Source organism: Amblyomma maculatum, chromosome 3, assembly GCF_055883805.1.
Source record: "Amblyomma maculatum isolate TAMU_Amacu chromosome 3, ASM5588380v1, whole genome shotgun sequence".
Taxonomy (NCBI): domain Eukaryota; kingdom Metazoa; phylum Arthropoda; class Arachnida; order Ixodida; family Ixodidae; genus Amblyomma; species Amblyomma maculatum.
Genome location: NC_139346.1, coordinates 3,515,039 through 3,526,710, shown reverse-complemented (window position 1 = coordinate 3,526,710; position 11,672 = coordinate 3,515,039). Strand labels below are relative to the sequence as shown.

The 11,672-nt window shown below is 46.8% G+C and overlaps 1 protein-coding gene across 1 annotated transcript; it reads left to right on the top strand.

Annotated features, from left to right (window-relative positions):
• The first annotated feature begins 2,177 nt into the window (after nt 1-2,177).
• On the top strand, nt 2,178-10,194 carry LOC146194118 (uncharacterized). The gene is made up of 2 exons (XM_084596005.1): nt 2,178-2,329; nt 9,633-10,194. The coding sequence occupies exons 1-2, from the start codon at nt 2,178-2,180 to the stop codon at nt 10,192-10,194; spliced, it is 714 nt and encodes a 237-aa protein (XP_084452131.1).
• The last annotated feature ends 1,478 nt before the right edge of the window (nt 10,195-11,672 follow it).

Here is an 11,672-nt window from a genome sequence, read left to right as displayed (position 1 = left end):
TATACAGACAACATAAATACCCAAGCAAGTAGCAGGGGGGACAGCGGCCGATGTAGCTCAGTTGGAAGAGCACCAGACCTGATATTCGGATGTCATGCGTTCGGCTCCCACCATCGGCACGTTGTTTTTTCTTCTATTCAGTTCAGGCGTTCAGTCGTGTCCGACTCTTCGTGACCCTATGGACCATGTCACGCCACGCTTTCCTTCTACTTTGTGTTTAATTATCTTTCCCCTAAACAGATTACATGACTAATTTCTGTGATTATCTAAGGCAACATTAAAAAAAAAAGACATAAAAAGTACCATCCCCAACGCTTTCCTTGGCTTGCCGACTGTTGGCTTCTTTCCTTCATGTATTATAACGAGCACCCTCATTTCCCCTTAATTGATCGGCTTGTAGCTTACGGGGATCTCGGTTCTGGCAGTCTTGAAGCCATAGGTAGCGTAAGAGGGTTCTAGCACAGCTTTCGCCCTCGATCTTGATCACGTTTTACGTGACGCTGGCGGTAACAAAGGACGTTCTACGTCCGGCGCTATGGCTAAGGGTGGCGCAGGTGAACACTCTCAAGGTTCGTATACAGACAACATAAATACCCAACCAAGTAGCAGGGGGGAGATCGGCCGATGTAGCTCAGTTGGAAGAGCACCGGACGCGATATTGGGAGGTCATGGGTTCGGTTCCCACCATCGGCACGTAGTTTTTTCTTCTACTTTCTGTTTAATTATCTTTCCCCTAAACAGATTACATTACTAATTTCGGTGATTATCTAAGGCAACATTAAAAAAAAGACATAAAAAGTACCATCCCCAACGCTTTCCTTGGCCTCGCCGACTGTTGGCTTCTTTCCTTCATGTATTATAACGAGCACCCTCATTTCCCCTTAATTGATCTGCTTGTAGCTTACGGAGGTCTCGGTTCTGGCAGTCTTCAAGCCATAGGTAGCGTAAGAGGGTTCTAGCACAGCTTTCGCCCTCGCTTCTGGATCACGTTCTACGTGACGCTGGCGGTAACAAAGGACGGTATACGTCCGCCGCTATAGCTGAGGGTGGCGCTGGTGAACACTCTCAAGGTTCGTATACAGACAACATAAATACCCAAGCAAGTAGCATGGGGAACAGCGGCCGATGAAGCTCAGTTGGAAGAGCACCGGACGCGATATCCCACCATCGGCACGTTGTTTTTTCTTCTACTTTGTGTTTAATTATCTTTCCCCTAAACAGATTACATTACTAATTTCTGTGGTTATCTAAGGCAACATTTAAAAAAAAAAGACATAAAAAGTACCATCCCCAACGCTTTCCTTGGCCTCGCCGCCTGTTGGCTTCTTTCCTTCATGTATTGTAACGAGCACCCTCATGTCCCCTAATTGATCTGCTTGTAGTTACGGGGGTCTCGGTTCTGGCAGTCTTGAGGCCATACGTAGTGTAAGAGGGTTCTAGCACAGATTTCGCCCTCGCTCTTGATCACGTTCTACGTGACGCTGGCGGTAACAAAGGACGTTCTACGTCTGCCGCTATGTCTGAGGGTGGCGCTGGTGAACACTCTGAAGGTTCGTATACAGACAACATAAATACCCAAGCAAGTAGCAGGGGGGACAGAGGCGGATGTAGCTCAGTTTGAAGAGCACCGGACGCGATATTCGGAGGTCATGGATTCGGTTCCCACCATCGGCACGTTGTTTTTTCTTCTACTTTGTGTTTAATTATCTTTCCCCTAAACATATTACATTACTAATTTCTATGATTATCTAAGGCAACATTAAAAAAAAAAGACATAAAAAGTACCATCCCCAACGCTTTCCTTGGCCTCGCCGACTGTTGGCTTCTTTCCTTCATGTATTACACCAAGCACCCTCATTTCCCCTTAATTGATCTGCTTGTAGCTTACGGATGTCTCGGTTCTGGCAGTCTTGAAGCTGTTGTGTCGGTATCTGGGGTGCGGCACGTGCGTTTACTGTTGTGTGATAAGATATAATGGTATCACCATCATGTCTGTTCTGCGCATGTGTCAGGCTGCTGTGTGTGCGTATATATGCGTTTGTCATGTGGTGTACTGGGGGAGTTTATTTCGAGCTGCCAGTATGCAGCACTGTGAATAAAGCCGTTTGTTCAAGCCTACGCCTACTTACTGTGGATGCAACAAACTGGCGACGAGGATGGGATTACACGAACTGAGGATGGCATCCACAGTCGGCAAGCTACCGGAGTTTGATCCTGACAGCGGAAGCGTGGACGTCTTCATCGAGCGCTTCGAGTTTTACTTCACGTGGAATGAAGCAGCCGAGGAAAAGAAACTGCATCTGTTCCTCAGCTCCATAGGAGAAAAAGCGTATGTCACGCTCCGAAGTCTGCTTCTTCCAAAGTCACCCAGCAAATCAACGAGGAAGTCGTATCGGCTCTGCAGAAGCACTACACTCCGAAGCGGTCCGTGGTGAGCGAGATATATGATTTTAATCGAAGGAAGCAAGGACCTCAAGAAAGTATCGCGGATTTCATAGTGAAGCTCAAGCAAGCGGCAGCCTCATGCGACTTCGGCAGCTTCTTGGAACAAGCCCTGCGGGACCGCCTGATTGCTGGCCGATACTCGGAGGCGATACGTTGCCGGCTGTTGGCCATGTCCGACACCGAACTCACCTGGGACCGTGTTTGCAGCATCGCTACGGCCATGGAAATGGCAGCGAGAGACACAGTGGCAATGATGTCTGAAACCAGTGGGGAGCACTCTTCAAGCGGCAGTGATGTCCTCTGGCAGAGCAAGTCGTTGATGGCGAGACCGGTCTCCGAAGGGGTGGCGTTCAGCTGTCACGCCTCTGACAAGCAAAAAACGAAGTCTACGGCTCAAAGGACTAAATCGAATTGTCATCGATGCGGTGGGCAGCACGCACCTGTAAGTTGTCCTTTCTTGAATAGGGTGTGTTACAAATGTCAAAAGATAGGCCATGTTGCTAAAATGTGCAAAACTAGAGTTGTACATCAGCTAGAGCAGGAATCGTCGGACAGTGAACTTCTTATCCTTTGCCACACCAACAACTGTGCGGCCAGTCCTGCTATGGTAGTCAGTGTATGGTTAAATGGGGGAAAACGTACCCATGGAGTTAGACACAGGAGCAGCGGTTTCCGTGATGTCAGAGGCAGAGTGTGCGAAGCACTTTCCAAACACTAAGCTCAGGCCAGCAGACGTCAAACTGGTTACGTACAATGGCACTCCGGTTGATATCAAGGGTATAATGGATGTGGAAGTTAAGTACTACGAGCAGTGTTTTCGCTTGCCGCTAGTAATTGCTAAAGAGACGAAAGTTGCCAGAATGCCTACGTTGTTTGGCCGCAACTGGCTGAGTAAAATCAAAATTCGGTGGAATGAAGGGATGCATGTGCAGTCACTGACCAAAGAAATGCCCTTGATGACATTGACTGAGAAATATCGCGAAGTGTTCGAGCAGGGCTACGGAGCGATAAAAGGGTCCAAGGCGAGCATTGTACTTAAGGAGAACGCGTCCCCTGTATTTTGTAAGGCGCGATCAGTGCCGTACGCGCTGCGAGAACGGGTCGAGCAAGAATTGGCCAATTTGGAAAAAGCTGGAGTCATATATAAGGTGCGCCACAGTGCTTGGGCGACACCACTGGTGATTGTTCCAAAGAAAAACGGCGAGGAGCTTCGGCTGTGCGGTGATTACCGAGTCACGGTAAATCCGGCAATTGAGGTTGACCAGTATCCGCTCCCTCTACCAGAGGACATTTTTGGAATGTTACAAGGCGGGTCCGTGTTTTCAGTTTTGGATTTGTCTAAGGCGTACTTGCAGCTGGAATTAGATGAGCCAGCGCAAGAACTGCTCACTGTCAATACACACCTCGGCCTGTACCGGTTCCGACGCTTGCCATACGGCGTAGCCTGCGCGCCAGGAGTGTTTCAAGCTGTGATGGACAAAGTCCTACACGGACTGACTGGCACAGCCTGCTACTTAGATGACATTGTCATCGTGGGCAAAGATCAAAAACAGTGCCATGACCGATTGGAGCAGGTACTCATACGCCTAAGAGAACATGGCATAAGGGTCAACACTGCGAAATGTAAGCTGTTCCAGAAACGAATACGATATCTGGGCCATGAAATTGACAGAGATGGATTACATCCCACAGCTTATAAAGTGGCAGCCATAAAGAATGCACCAAAACCTGGAAATGTGACGCAGCTAAAGGCCTTTCTGGGCTTAATTAATTTTTACTCAAAATTTTTGCCTAATCTGGCTACCGTTCTCGAACCCGTGCATAAATTGTTGCGCAAAGACACTGCATGGCACTGGTCGCGTCAGTGTGATACTGCCTTTACGAATTCTAAAGAGATGCTTACTAATGAGCGTGTTCTGGAGTTGTACGATGTCAAAAAAGAAATACAGCTAACATGTGACGCGTCCGAATATGGTCTTGGTGTTGTACTGTCGCACATCGTGAATGGAAAAGATAAACCAATTGCATTTGCATACCGGTCACTGTCACCTGCAGAACGCAATTATGGCCAAATCGAAAAAGAAGCATTGAGTATTGTTTTTGGTGTGAAAGGTTTCATAACTACCTCTATGGTAGAACATTTAAGGTGTTGACAGACCATCAACCACTAACCGTACTTTTCGACCCGAAAAGAAACAGCAGTGCTGTGGCAACTGCTAGGGTGCACCGTTGGTTTGTGTTCCTCGCGAACTACAGCTATAAAATAGCGCACAAACCAGGTACGAAAATTGGCCATGCCGGTGCCTTATCTAGACTTCCTTTGCCAGAAACGTCAGAGCAGACTGAAGACATTTTTTTATTTTTCTACACTTGACGAGCTTCCTTTGACGGCAAAAGACATTGAACGGGAAACAACGCGCGACAGGCTGCTAACGGTCGTTCGCGACATGATATGGCATGGTTGGCCAAAATCTGTTTCTCCGGACCTGCAGCCTTTCTGGGTTCGACGTTTCGAACTTTCCATTGAAGCGGGCTGCATTATTTGGACAAACAGAATAATCGTCCCGGAGTGTTTGCGCAGTGTTGTACTAAACTTGCTGCACGAGCAGCACCTTGGAATCACGAAGATGAAAATGGTCGCAAGGTCAATGGTGTGGTGGCCAGGTATCGACGAAGCGCTGGAACAAACGGTACGAACTTGCCGCATTTGTCAAACTGTTCAACCTGCAGCACAACCAGCACCCTTGGCTCCCTGGAAAGTGTGCGAACACCCTTGGGAAAGGGTTCATCTCGAGTTCGCCGAGAAGGAATGAAAAATGCTCCTTTTAGCAGTTGATGCATATAGCAAGTGGTTGGAAGTGAAGGACCATTGAAGTTGTAAGATCCATGTTTGCTACCCATGGTCTACCTGTTGAAGTTGTAACTGATAACGGGCCGCAATTCCGTGCTGCTGAGTTTGCAAACTTCCTGAAAGCAAATGGACTAAAGCACACATGCTCCCCTCCGTACCACCCACAGTCGATTGGGTCGGCGGAGCGGGCTGTACAGACAACAAAGACTGCACTATTCAAGCAGTTGCTGGAGGACAGGGAAAAGGGAACTACAAGAACCCTGCAGCACAGAATAGACAGCTTCCTATTTTGTTATAGAACAACGCCGCACACATTCACCGGAAAGACTCCTGCTGAATTGTTCTTAAGAAGAAAGTTGCGAACCAGATTTTTCTTGTTGACACCAAAATTGACATGTGCAATGACAGAGAAAAGCGAAAGGGTGAAACAGGCTGCAGATAAGCGTAGAGCGAAGCCCCGATCCTTTGCTGCTGGGGACAGGGTACTAGTGCGTTCCGTGCGCGGTGATTCGGTGAACTGGCGTCCTGGAAAAATTACGCGTGTAAAGTCCTCCATTACGTACTTGGTTGTCATTGGAAACAAAGTGCGTTTTGTGCATGCTGATCATTTGCGACATTCTGTTCTTGATGATGAAAAACCAACTGCAAAAGAAATATGCCTGCCACACGCATCAGAGATCGCCTCTCCTCCAATGCCTTCGTTGCAGCCAGCGCCTCAGGTTGGACCCAGCCCACAGGATCAGTTGCCATCTGATAATGAACCTATTCCGTTAAGACGGAGCAAACCGGGAAAGGAGACCTCCTGAGCGTTGGGGCTATGAGCGTTTTTGATCTAGTAGGGGAGGAAGTGTTGTGTCGGTATCTGGGGTGCAACACGTGCGTTTACTGTTGTGTGATAAGATATAATGGTATCACCATCATGTCTGTTCTGCGCATGTGTCAGGCTGCTGTGTGTGTATATATGCGTTTGTCATGTGCTGTACTGGGGGGAGTTTATTTCGAGCTGCCAGTATGCAGCACTGTGAATAAAGCCGTTTGTTCAAGCCTACGCCTACTTACTGTGGATGCAACAGAAGCCATAGGTAGCGTAAGAGGGTTCTAGCACAGCTTTCGCCCTCGCTCTTGATCACGCTCTACGTGACGCTGGCGGTAACAAAGGACGTTCTACGTCCGCCGCTATGGCTGAGGGTGGCGCTGGTGAACACTCTCAAGGTTCGTATATAGACAACATAAATACCCAAGCAAGTAGCAGGGGGGGGGGGGGCAGCGGCCGATGTAGCTCAGTTGGAAGAGCACCGGACGCGATACTCGGAGGTCATGGGCTCGGTTCCCACCATCGGCACGTTGTTTTTTCTTCTACTTTGTGTTTAATTATCTTTCCCCTAAACAGATTACATTACTAATTTCTGTGATTATCTAAGGCAACATTAAAAAAAAGACATAAAAAGTACCATCCCCTACGCTTTCCTTGGCCTCGCCGTCTGTTGGCTTCTTTCCTTCATGTATTATAACAAGCGCCCTCATTTCCTCTTAATTGTTCTGCTTATATATATATATATATATATATATATATATATATATATATATATATATATATATATATATATATATATATATATATACGTATCAACAACCTTAGATATGCGGATGATACCACTTTAATGGCAGAAAGTGAAGTGGAACTCAAGAGACTTCTGATGCGCGCACAAGAAGAGAGTGAGAAGTTCGGGCTTAAACTGAACAATAAAAAGACGAAGATCATGGCGTCTTGCCCTATCAAGTCCTGGAGCATCAATGGACAAGAAGTGGAAGCTGTGACAGATTTTCTGTTTTGGGCGCCAAGATTACCTCGGAAGGAGACTGCAGCCATGAAATTAGGAGACGCCTGCTTCTGGGAAAGAGAGCAATGGTTAGCCTTGACCGCCTAGTAAAGAGCAGAGACATTGGTCTGCCAGCCAAGATCCGTATAACCCGTGCTATGGTCTTTCTAGTTGTGATGTATGGATGCGACAGTTGGACTGTGAAAAAGGCTGACCGCCGAAGAATTGACGCGTTTGAATTGTGGTGCTGGCGAAGACTCTTAAGAGTTCCTTGGACTGCCAGAAGATCAAATCAGTCGATATTGTCGACCATAAACCCTGACTGCTCATTGGAGGGTCAAATTCTAAACATCTGATGAGAAGAGAGGAGTCGCTGGAGAAAGATTTGATGTTGGGAAAGGTTGAGGGTCGCCGGAGAAGGGGTAGGCAGCGAACGCGATGGTTAGATGGCATTCTCGAGGCATTGCAGATGAAGCTATGTGATGTTAAGAAGATAGTGAGAGACCGGAAAGCGTGGCGTGACATGGTCCATAGGGTCACGAAGAGTCGGACACGACTGAACGCCTGAACTGAACTGAAAGATTTCTTACGTGGCCCGCTATGTGTTTGTCTTGCGAACCCCTCGGGCAGAGGCATCGCCCACAACCTGGCACCCAACTGGGGCTGAATTAGCACCCATGTGGACGGTTTCTCTGGCGACGTGGGAGCGCACGGCAAGGCTCACAATGGGCCGATCCTTTATGTGATACTCGCGACGCCATTTGGAATTCAGGGTTAGCTTGTGTGCAGATTAGGCGGAATGTAGTATAGTGGTGTTTTTACAGTATTTTCATTTTGTTTTGGGTTATGTGTGTGTTTTTAGTGTCGGCCGGTTTGTGTTTGAATTTTTACTTTTTGCATATGTTTGTTTTACCAGCGCCTCCTCTATACTTTCAGTGCCCGGCGAAAGAGCGCAGCACAATAGCCCGCCGCCGTCGGTGATAGTACAACGCATTGCCGCCAGGTGCCTCCACCTAAACAAACATATGCAAAAGCGTTGACTCACAATGGAGGAAAAGAACTAGGAAACTAACTAGTAAGTATGCTAGTAACAAGGACGGAGAAATAAACAGCATTAAGCAACAGGTGAAAGACACAGAAGGTAAAAATTGGACAAATTCGATGGAAAAGAAACAGAGTGTGGAATTATACCGAAAGTGGAAAATGCAGATCAGGAAGGAAGATTTCTTTCATAACTCAAGAGGCAGTGCCCTACGTTTTGAAGCTAGATCAGGGTGCCTTAGAACACGCAGCTACAAAAAGAAGTTTAACAATGGAGATGACGCATGTGCTGTATGTGGAAACTCCAGTTAAAAATTTGACCATATTATACTCGAATGCAATGGTATCCATCCGGAAGTTGATGCAGGCGCAATCACTGTTCCTGAAGCTCTGCGGTTTAGAGATAACAGTGGCCGGGTGAATAAACCGGCGGTGGAAACTAGCAAAAAACGGCTGGAAGATTGGTGGCTTAAAAGCAGAGAAGTGATACAATGTTAGTAATGTAGGAGCAAAATTTAATAAATAGAATGATGGTTTAGTGAACCATTCTAAATCAATAATTAAGATATATGTAGAAAAATGAGCATGATAGCTACTGCTACCACCCCGTTTCAAAGGGGACGCTCCTATATTCCATCCATCCATCCCACAAAGAGGGAAGTGCTAAAAGAGAGTAAAAATAGGCTGTTGAAGAATTGAAGGTACCTTGTAGGCTTCTTATGTGGCCGCGAAATTTTAGTGAATTGACATTTTATTCTCGTTGTATCGTGATATATAATTCAAAGCTAGTCGTTACTGAACAAGCTGTACAAAGAGTAGCTGTCAAATGCAGACGTTTCTGCAAAAAATCAGTTTTTTTTCTTTTTGATCCTGTGGGAAGTGTAATATGGTGTAGTTTCTGCTATTTCCTATGCTAGAATTTCATAATTATTGTCGTCCACTGTCTGTGTACAGTCACTGTATAAGTACGCATCGGCCTTAAAGAGTTGAGATATTTTGCCGAATTAGCAGTTTCTTCCAAGCAACGTCCTGCTGTACAGTGGTAGTAGGAAGAGACTATTGCCAACACCAGCATGTGCTACTTTTGCCCCCACGGTGCCTTAATGCCCCCCCCCCCCCCCTCTTTTTTTTTGTCTCCAGCAACGTAGAAATATTGTGATTTGCGATGAAGAGGTCAAGACTAAAGATGTTGCAGCAGCGTGCCAGTCTGCGCACATAACCTACATGCAGTGGAGTGCAGGATCCTGTGCCCATAGCATTGCCCTGAAGAAAAAAACATAAGCATGCATGCATAAGACCACAGCTCACATCCTGTGTGGCCTGCACCTGTTGCGCCTAGCCAAATAGCTTTTTGAGAAGGCCGTTTTTTCAGCATGGCTGTTTTTGGCAGTTGGGCACGTCACAAATAGGACTATCCGTTGTTGCATATGAGCGAAAAATCAATTGTTTCTATCGTTCCTTCTGTGTTGGTACAGTATAATACTGCTGGCCTTGGTAGACCATCACTACCGTTTCCGGTACATCAATATTGGAGCCCCCGGCCAATGCCTGGATGCCAACGTGCATGGACGCTCCAAGCTGTGTATACTTATCGATGATGGACACTTTGAATCGCCTGTGGCCACAATCGAAGGTGTTGCCGTGACACCGGTTATACTCTGCGATCAGGCTTTCCCCTTGACTTCAACTTTGCTGAAACCATTTCCGAGTACATCATCACCTGGCACCTGCGAAGCCGCCTACAACTACAACCTCTCTAGAACAAGACGCATAGTGGAGAATGCGTTTGGAAGACTTAAAGCTCGCTTTCGTTTTGTGATGAAGCGGATGGAATGCAAGGTGTCCAATGCGAAGCAAGCCATCAGGGCCGCGTGTGTTCTTCACAACATATGTGAAGCATTCAAAGACACTGTGGATTCGCAGTGGGAGCAAGACGTGCCTGCCTTTGATGCACTCTTCCAGCAGCCATCGCACACCACCACTCTGTCACGTGGGAATGGACATGATGTCCGAGCTGCTATTGCTCAGTACTTCTGAAGGTGTGCTCAGCAGGCTACATGACCAACAGCATTGCACAACAGAACCAGAAGTGTTGTAGCCGTCACAATTATTTCCCCTCGTTTTATTGCTGCATTTTGAGTAAAAGTGTCTGGCTTTTAATGTAAATTGCTTTGATATTTTAACTACCCCAGAATGATATATTTGCATCCAATTTTTATTCTAGTAACCACTTCGAAATGAAGTACTTGATATTTGCACACACTTAGAATTTTCAGCTCTAAATTAGGAAAATTAGGAATAAATTAGGAAAATGGTGGGCTCTCATATTGCGCAGCTGCTAGAGGAGAGGCAGTGGTTCCTTCACGAGTCGGTTCGAAGCTACACTGCCTTCTGTAAGGAAATTAGCTTTGTCAGAAAGGGCAACATGTTTGTATTCTGATGTTTTCAGTTTAACTGAATAATTATTTCGCATTGAATAATCTTTTATGCTGTCCATTATTATTGGCCACTGCTTTCCTGTTACTTCCGTGGTCAAGGAATACAATGAGAAGTCTGGAAACTTGAAAAGTAGCTTGAACGGCACCCCGGTGGTGAATTCAAGAGTAATCATGTTGCTTGACAGACAAGGCAGAAGTGGTCTTGTATGCCAGGAATATTTATTTTTTTAATATTTTCCTCAAGCATGAAAGAAATTGTTCTTCACGCTGCGCTCCTTGCTCTTGCACTCTTCTGGACGAGAACGGCTCCTAAGCCCACACTGCTCGCGCCGGTGTGAATTTCGGTCTTGGCGTTTTCATCAAAGTGGCCAAGTACAGGAGGGCATTGCAGGCGGCGCTTAAGTTCGTCGAAGGCTTCTCCTTGCGGCGCTTCCCATTTAAAAGGTACGTCAGCCTTTGTAAGCTGCGTCAACGGTTCGGCGATCCGCGAAAAGTTTCTGACAAATCGTCGATACTAAGCGCGCAGCCCAAGGAATCGGCGCACAGCTTTCTTGTCGGCAGGCGGTGGGAATTGTGCGATTGCAGCTGTTTTCTCTGGGTCTGGGCGAATACCGTTCTTGCTAACGATGTGACCTAGGAACCGGAGTTTTTCGTAGGCAAAGAGACACTTCTCTGCTTTTAGCGTTAGTCCCGATGACTTGATGGCTTCCAGCACTGTCTGTAGTCGTTTCAGGTGGTCTTCAAAGTTTGACGAGAAGACAACAACGTCGTCCAAATATACCAACCAAATTTGCCACTTCAAGCCTGCTAGGACTGTGTCCATTACTCGTTGAAACGTGGCTGGTGCGGATCAGAGGCCAAATGGCATCACCTTGAACTCATAAAGGCCGTCCGGTGTGATGAATGCGGTTTTCTCGCGATCTCTTTCGTCGACCTCAATTTGCCAATATCTGCTCTTCAGGTCCATCGATGAGAAGTACCTTGCATTGCAGAGCCGGGCGAGAGTGTCGTCGATGCGGGGAAGCGGGTAGACATCCTTCTTCGTTATGGTATTCAAGCGGCGGTAATCAACGCAGA

Coding starts and splice junctions, on each gene's coding strand:
- LOC146194118 (XM_084596005.1), top strand. CDS start 2,178: ATGGCATCCACAGTCGGCAAGCTACCGGAGTTTGATCCTGACAGCGGA. Junction 2,330..9,632: donor AGCTCCATAGGAGAAAAAGC/GTATGTCACGCT, acceptor GTGTTGGTACAG/TATAATACTGCTGGCCTTGG.